Source organism: Paramisgurnus dabryanus, chromosome 2, assembly GCF_030506205.2.
Source record: "Paramisgurnus dabryanus chromosome 2, PD_genome_1.1, whole genome shotgun sequence".
Classification (NCBI taxonomy): domain Eukaryota; kingdom Metazoa; phylum Chordata; class Actinopteri; order Cypriniformes; family Cobitidae; genus Paramisgurnus; species Paramisgurnus dabryanus.
The window spans coordinates 46,405,041-46,413,465 of record NC_133338.1 but is presented as its reverse complement, the minus strand read 5'-3'; the positions used below and the strand labels follow the sequence as shown (position 1 = coordinate 46,413,465).

The 8,425-nt window shown below is 37.1% G+C and overlaps 1 protein-coding gene across 1 annotated transcript; it reads right to left on the bottom strand.

The window, feature by feature from the left end:
- Positions 1-66: 66 nt before the first annotated feature.
- Positions 67-3,691, bottom strand: LOC135778559 (uncharacterized). The gene is made up of 6 exons (XM_065288942.2): positions 2,036-3,691; positions 1,786-1,949; positions 1,461-1,681; positions 837-966; positions 483-583; positions 67-389 (listed from the first exon to the last, which is right to left on the bottom strand). The coding sequence occupies exons 1-6, from the start codon at positions 2,712-2,714 to the stop codon at positions 251-253; spliced, it is 1,434 nt and encodes a 477-aa protein (XP_065145014.1). The 5' UTR covers positions 2,715-3,691; the 3' UTR covers positions 67-250.
- Positions 3,692-8,425: the final 4,734 nt, after the last annotated feature.

Genomic DNA, 8,425 nt, shown 5'->3' with positions numbered 1-8,425 from the left:
GGGTTTGTGTAACACTAACACTGAACCAACATTAAGAGTCAACATATGAGTGCTTGTGAGAACGAGTATCATACAATTAAATGTCTTTATTGAAGACTAGCATTTTATAAAATCCCAATAAAAGTTAAAATAAATACAGTAAAAGTTTTTTCTGAATACAAGCATTTATTCATCACTACAGCAAAGATATTGTAGCCCCCCCCCAAAGGCCAGCTTTTAGTGATAGTAATAAAATCAGAAAGAATATATGTCAGATCTTTGAAAATGAGCTCAAGAACTTTTTCAGATTCGCTCTGGAGTGCCATCCTCTCTCTTTGGCAAACCTGTACACACTCCCAAAGAGATCAGGGAATAACGTCATTAGGTTGATGTTTGCTGCATCATCTGGGCTAAAGAGAAAAAAAAACTCATCAACTAAACAATGTCTAACAGACAACATCACACAATTACAGTGTAAATACTTCATGTTCTTTGTGACTTACTAATGCTCATGCAGGTTGCGTACAAAACGCAGCAGGCCTAGCGTATTTTCAGGATAACATTTCTTCTTACTATCCAGTTTCTCAACAAGCTCAGGGGAAAGCTAAAGAAAAACAATTATTTTACTAATGTCAAATACTGATGTGATGATCTGTTATAAAAATTGTGTCTGACTGCAGTAAATAGTGACAACAATATCAGTGACATTAACCAGAATTAACATGACTGAATTATAAAACTTGAATTACTCTTTTCACCTCATTATGGTTTTTCCAGTGTGTTTTAATGTGTGCAAAATATTTTGAAACACTTTTAAATGTGTCTTTATGCATTACATGGACTGTGAAGTTATTTACTTTAGTTTTCCATTGAAAAAAAGTTTTCCCCTCTGTGCATTGTTCAATGGCAAGAAGAAGCTCCTCATCAGCATTACGGCAATTCTCTGCTTCATTCTGATTCCCCAGTTTTTTCAGATACTCCATCTTCCTATGAGAATTTTAGAAACATTTAAGGAGTTTAGATGCAAAACCCTCTAGGTGCATCTGACAGGTTTTCTTGTAAATAAGTAAATAAATCTATGAGAAGATTTCAGAAACACAGCATACCATCAACTGACATTGCTATTTTGATAAATGATGTAAACAAACAGCTGATTGTAACCATTGACTTCCATAGTAGGAAAAACAAATACGATGGAATTCAATGGGTGCCATCAACTGTGTGCTTACATCATTTATCAAAATATCTTCTTCATCATTTATCACAATACTTCCACAACATTTGTTTTCCTACTATGGAAGTCAATGGTTTCAGCAGCTGTACAATCATATTGTCCCCCTGAAGATCAAACAATTATCTTACTCTTTATCTAATCTTATTGTACCTGTTAACCCAGTGTAGAGTTTTTGCTTTTTGAAACACTTTGTTTTTATTGTATCAGTAGTAGAGCACTGCATCTTTGTATCTGTATCTATTAATACCTTTCATCAGTCCAGAAGAAGGGTTGTGCAAGTGTCTGCTCCACAGTTGGTCTCTTTTCTGGATATTCATTAATCATCCACTCTACAAGATCCTTTGCTACATCATCATCCAGGTGATCCAGTGTGTATTTTCCCTGCAGTATGTTGACCTCACAAAATGGACCTGTACCAAATGGATGGTGTCCTCTAGAGAGGATGTAGTACACTAACATCCCAGCAACCTTTAAACAGTACACAGTGTTTCCATTAGATGACATTCTGAATTTTCAACATAGTACTTTCCAACAAACTAGTTTTTTAAGTTTATTGATTATTAATGACTCACCTGAATGTCAGAACATCTTTTGTACCCACTGTTGCTCTCTTCATCTATTGTTTCTTTTGGCTTCCAGAACTTAGTTCCAGCGATGCTTGTTCGTAAAGTGGTTTCACTCGGTTTGAGTCTACGACTTATGCCAAAATCAGCCAGTCTAGCTTTTCCTTTAATGTCTAGGAAAACAGTAAAATGTTCACAATTACTTAAAAAAAAAAACATTTTAACATTTTGATGCTGTACTCAGGTTTGGCCATCCTACCGATCAGAACATTCTGAGGTTTGATGTCCCGATGAAGTATTTTAGTGCGTTGGGTGTGTATAACCTGTAAGCTGCACAGCACTTCCCTCACAAGCTCTTTCAAAACAAAAGTCCTCTCAGAGCTGTCAGATGGTAAATGATCTTGGATGTATTCTTCTAGTGTGTACTCACAAAGCTGAAGAATGAGATATCCAAAGTTGTCATCTTCTGCAAAGTCTATATATCGCACAATCGAAGGATCATCAAGTTCTGGAAGTCGTAAAAATGCCTCCTCGTTCTTGAGGTCCTGGTAATTGGACTTAAGCATTCGTTTCACAGCGACCTCCATCCCATCATCCCTCAGACCAAGAAAAACTTGTGTGCCATCACTTCCTTTAGCGATCTTAAAATCATCACTCAGTACAAGAGTAAAGCTTCTCAGTCTATAGGTCTTGCTAGTATCAATATTAACAAGTTTTTCATAATGTTTCTTCCAGCGATGACTTATTGGATGCCACCATCTTGGAACAGGTGAGCTCTCAACCGGGGGTGTGAAGGGCTGCACACTTGAATTTGTCTCCTCGATAGGAGTTATTGTGTCTTGCTTCTCCCTTTCTTGTGACTCCAACTCTTGATGATTTTTCTTCTTTTTTTCTTCTTCTTTTTCTTTGTTAAAGAGGTGACAACATTTTCCCCACATAATTGATCCACTGCTCTTAAACTTGGTGGAAGTGCAAGTGATGTGTTCAGTTTTTGGAGTTTTTTCTTCATGAATTCATCCATCTCTATTTCTGCTACATTAAGTATCCTCTCAGGTACTGAGGACAATCCACACATTGCAATAACATCTGGAGCAAAGTCATTTACCTGTGCAAACACTCCATAGGTCCAAACATTGATTAGACTTGAATACTTGGCATCTGTGAGAGGCAGTAGACCTTTGCATTTCTCATATAGACAATGATCTATGGTTAGTTTTTGCTCAGAGGTCTTTTCCATCATGACATTGAGTATTTTTAGTATCAAATTAGTGACTGCTTCTCCCTGTGCATTTCCAAAGAGCTGGACACTGTTTAAGATCACTGAATACCTGAGAAGAAATCTTTTCACTGACACACAAAGCAGCACATAAGCATTTTAATGCCACTGGACAATAATCCTTAAGTATTCTTGGAAAGCGCTGAATGACTTCCTCTATGTATTTGTCTGCACTCTTTGTATCTTTTAACCACTTGATGGCACTCTGACGATATTCCTCTGCTGCAGACAAACCAATAAGACCAAAGTATTCCTCCAACAGAATTGTATTAATGAAAGGATGCTCTTTAAGGAAATGTGCCTTATAGATGCTGAAAACTTCTGTCTGGTGTTTTGTTTGGACAGCACAATGAAAAGAGAAAAATAGCTGTACTTTCTCAAAGTCTTCATTCTGCGATGATAATCGATGAATCACATCACCCATTTTTTTATCAAGCACTGAATTCCGCCCATAGTGATTTAAAGCTGTAGCTCCAGCTTCAAGAAGTGCTTTCACAATGTCATCACGATTGTAATCAACAGCATACTGCAGTGGAGTATAAAGCTGTATTTCAAATCCCTCTGGGTTAGCTTTTGCTGCGAGTAGTCTTTTCACTATACTCAGTGAAACTCCAGGTGTCTTACCAGCAGGGAACTACACTGCGACCAAAATGGTCGCATATGCGACCTTTGGACTGCCATTGCGACCCTAATTTTTAATAGGTCGCAAATGTGCTACCTAATGTTTTAGACAATATGCTATGATTTACTACGAGCATTTATTAAAACAGAAATGTGATTTTTAAGAATGCGTTTTATAACGTGCTCTGAGCCTTCAACACCTTCGCTTCATTTTGCGTGAAAGCACGTCGTGTCTCTCCCTATTTGAGTGTGCGTTCGCGTGCTCTCTGTTTCTTGGGTGCGACGCGAAGCAAGCTCAGTGTCTTCCATGTTTCTGAACTTGAGCAGAGGTCTTTCTTCACTGAGGACGCGGGACCCGTATGGTAGTGGTGGGCAGAGCGAGCATAGATATGTATATAAAGGCTAGATGGCTCAAGGCGGAGTCAGCTGTGTCGTCACTTGGCGGCCATCTTAGGTCAGTGCTGCCATAGTGCTGCTCCCTGCTGCTGTGGACGGAAGGTGAGTGACATACGCCAACTAAAATGCTCGTAACTTGCTGAATTCTTGACGGATTTACACACGGTTTGGTTTTTTACAAACGTTATTAACGTGGCTATAATTATGGATGCTTTAACATGTTTCATGAATTTTTTATTTATTTTTAGTATACGTATTCAGTGTCATAGGTACATCTTTGACGTTTATAACAAACCAATCCGTTTGAAAATCGGTAAAAAATTAAGCAAGTTATGGTCATTTAAAAGTACCTGCATCATTAAAACTCAATGCTACGAGTGAGCGAGCGCCCTGTCCTAAGATGGCCGCCAAAATGCGGACGTTCAACTCAATTGGCCATCAGCGCGGATGAGCCATCTAGCCTTTATATACATATCTATGAGAGCGAGGCTTCGTGAAACACTGAAACAACTGTGCCGTATGTTTCTTCTTCTTCTTCTTCTTTTCCAGTTTATTGGCAACCGCACTTAACAGTGCATTACTGCCATCTTCAGGTAGCATGGAGCTTGGACCAGAAACCTTTCTTTCTCTTAACCTTTCTAACCCCCTCCCAAGTAAATTAATAACAACAAAAACAACACTTTACTTTCCCTGATTCTCTCTATACTTCATCCACTACTTAATTCTATAATCCTATCCATATTTAATCCTACACTCTTTTCATTAAACCAGTACTATTCAAAAACTGAAACAACACATCAACCGTACTACTTCCTATACCTAGATCTAATATATTCTTTACTGTTAATTCTTTCCCTTCATTGTTCCACACTCCTTCTCTTAACACTTTCCTTTCTTCATCATATCCATTACAACTCATAATCACATGTTCTACTGTTTCACTCTGTCCACATTTCTCACACAAACCTGTTGGGTGCTTAGCTATTAAATGCAATGTTTTATTCAAACCTGTATGCCCCACTCTCAATCTCGTAAATATACTTTTCCTACCTTTCCCCACTTTCTCTTGTATTGCATATAAATGTCTTCCTCTACTCTCATTATCCCAATATTGTTGCCACTTTTCAATCACTTTCTCTTTTATTACTGATTTTATTTCTTTTATACTATGTGGTAACTCAATTTCTATCCTCTCATCATCTACTGCTTGCTTAGCTAACTTATCTGCTTCTTCATTACCTTTAATTCCTACATGTGCTGGCACCCACATAAACTGTACTTCTATCTTGCTTTGCCTCAACTCATAAAGATTTTGAAAAATTTCAATGATTAAATCTGGCCTTGATTCTGATTTTTTATTTTCAATGCTGACTATTGCTGAATATGAATCTGAGCATATTACTGCATTTTTTATTTCCCTTTCCTTAACTACTTGCACTGCTAACAGCATAGCCATTAGCTCACCTGTATATACTGAAATTTGGTCACTAATTCTGACTTTTTTCCTCACCATTAACTTTGGCACATTGACTGCCACTCCTGCTCTTCTTCCTTTCTTGGATGCATCTGTGTATATCTGTACATTGTCCTCATACGTACTACTCAAATACTCTTTTGCTCTTATTACTTCCATCTCATAATCTCTTTCACTTTGTCTTATCTTCAGTAATGTTAAGTCTACTACTGGCTGAGGGAGAATCCATATTGGGATATGTGGATATATCACTCTGGGTCAGTGTTGGGTAAGTTACTCAAAAAAAGTAATCCACTACAAATTACTAATTACTACTTTAAAATTGTAATTTGATTACATTACTGATTACTACATGCAAAAAGTAATCTAATTACTAATTACTTTACTTTTAAGTTACTTTGACAACATCAAATGTAAAAAACTACAAAGTGAAACTGTCAGAAACAAGGACAGATAAACCCAAACGCAGTGTTAATGTGAAAATGTTTCTTGTAACATTTGAAAACAGTAATGATTACAGTGCATATTTGAATGCTTAAAGCTATTTTGGTGTGATTTTGCCCCCTCCTAAAATTACTGGTCATATAGTGATCCAGAAACATTTGTAGCTTTTATAATAAGTTACAGATGTTTAACATTTCTCATTAAACATTCTACATTCTATCTATCTATCTATCTATCTATCTATCTATCTATCTATCTATCTATCTATCTATCTATCTATCTATCTATCTATCTATCTATCTATCTATCTATCTATTGTAGCAGTGTTTAAAATGATGTTCTTGGATGTTTATTACAACTCTGTTCTGTAAGGGTTAACGCTGAGTTTCTGTTCTCTTTGCCATGTATTCCCTGAAATGTGATTGGTTAGTGCAATGAGGGGAGGGGTTTTTTGTTTTTGTTTTGGGCTATGATGTTGTGCACGCTCTGGCGCGGGCGCGCGACTGGATGTGCGTGAGCATCGTCCTACGGGTGCTCTGTTAAAATAAAGCCAGCAGTTTAGTTAAACGAGTGTCTGTGCATTTCTCTTGAATGCTACACTATCTACATTCATTCGCGGTCGCGGAGACAGAAACGATAGTTTTAACACGTTGTCGCATTCGCGAGGGCTTTTTGGTCAAGTTAAAAAATGTTAATATTCATGTTAGTTCGTTAAATATAACAATTAAAAGTTGTTTTGGTAATTGTTTAAATAAACATATGATTACTTAATGCAGTGCACGCATTGAGCTCATGATAAAATAACATAGTTAAATAATGTTAACAAATAAAACCTTATTGTACATTAGTGATTTAAAAACACACCTGTACGACCGCTTCTAGCAGACCAGATGTCATCGCGCAAAGCCCACTCTGAAATGCCAAGGTTTTGGACATGTATTGTCTGTATTCCACTTACAGTATCAACCACCGCTCACATAACATCCATTTGCTTGCGTCTCAGACGAGTGAGTAAGCATATGCTCGTTAACTGACGCTGCGCGCATGCTCGCAGACGTTGCCGTGCAATGGCAAAACGTCATTTTAAAATACATTTTTATTAATTTTTCAACACTTAATTTGTAACGCTAGTAACGTAATTTTGTTGTCATTGGTAACTGTAATCAAATTACATACATTTAAAATGTAAAGCGTTACGTTACTGCGTTATCAGGAAAAGTAATTAGAGTACAGTAATGCGTTACACAGTAACGCGTTATACCCAACTCTGCTCTGGGTACACATCTATAATTGTTAATCTCCTTAATGTCATTTTCTACCACCCATCCAAAACTCTTATATTTCTTCATTCCTTTTTCCCAACATACCCCCAAAATTTTCCTTGTTGGGTGTACCTCATTTTGACAATTCAGATTTGTCCAATACACAGCCATTAACTGTTGTCTTCTCATATTAAGCGGCATTTCATTTGTTTCTACTTGCATGCCGTATGTTTCGGTTTCGAGGCTTCGAAACATCAATCCGAAACCGCCTCCACAGTGACACCTAGCGGTCGTTTGCATGTCTTTACATGAAGCAGCCTTGACAAGATTTTAGACGAGCGCTGACAAATTGTATCCCACATGTTGTTTGATTGACACACAAGTGGTAGAATGGGAGAGTGGATAGTGCTCTCTCTATGCGTAGATCTTAGGATCGAACCCGGGAAATGCATGAGCTACGTCATCATAATAAAATGGTTTTTGTTGTTGTTTTAACATCTGTTTGACAACTACATGAGCTTTTAGGCTCACAATTGTCGATAACTAGGCTATTCGGGTCTATTTAATGAAAAAAAAAAAATAATAATAATAATAGAATAGAGATATACCAAATAAATAATAAGAGATTCATAAAATATATCAAGCCATAATATGCCACATTGTTTACATATAAAGATCTTTATTTAAATATATAAATTGTTCTGTGTTGATAAACTCAACCAGCTTCTTTTTTACATATAATTTCTCCAGCCTTTGAAAACATTCTCACACAAGGGACACTTGTTGCTGGCATGCATTTTTTGTAAGTAGCCTAAGTGTTACATACATATGAGGAAAAATTACTTCTTTTCAGTAATTTATAGTATTTGATCTTGCCAAAAACGCATCTATGAGGTATTCACCTTATTCCGCCACGCCCCTTTTCAATTCTTCGCTCTTCCGCATTTTGTCAACAGACTTCCGCTGCTAATATGGTACAGTGCATTCGGTAGCTAGTTTGGTGGTTAGAAGATTGTTTGTAGTTCACTATAACTTTAGCAAAATGACAAATATCGCACCTGCTGTAAATGTTTTAAATTAGGAGCACGGAGAAAACTTCATACGACGCTCGGATAGTCTTATAATGTCCCATCAATCGTCTCGTGGTTAGACGATATGAAGCAGCCGCGGCAAGTA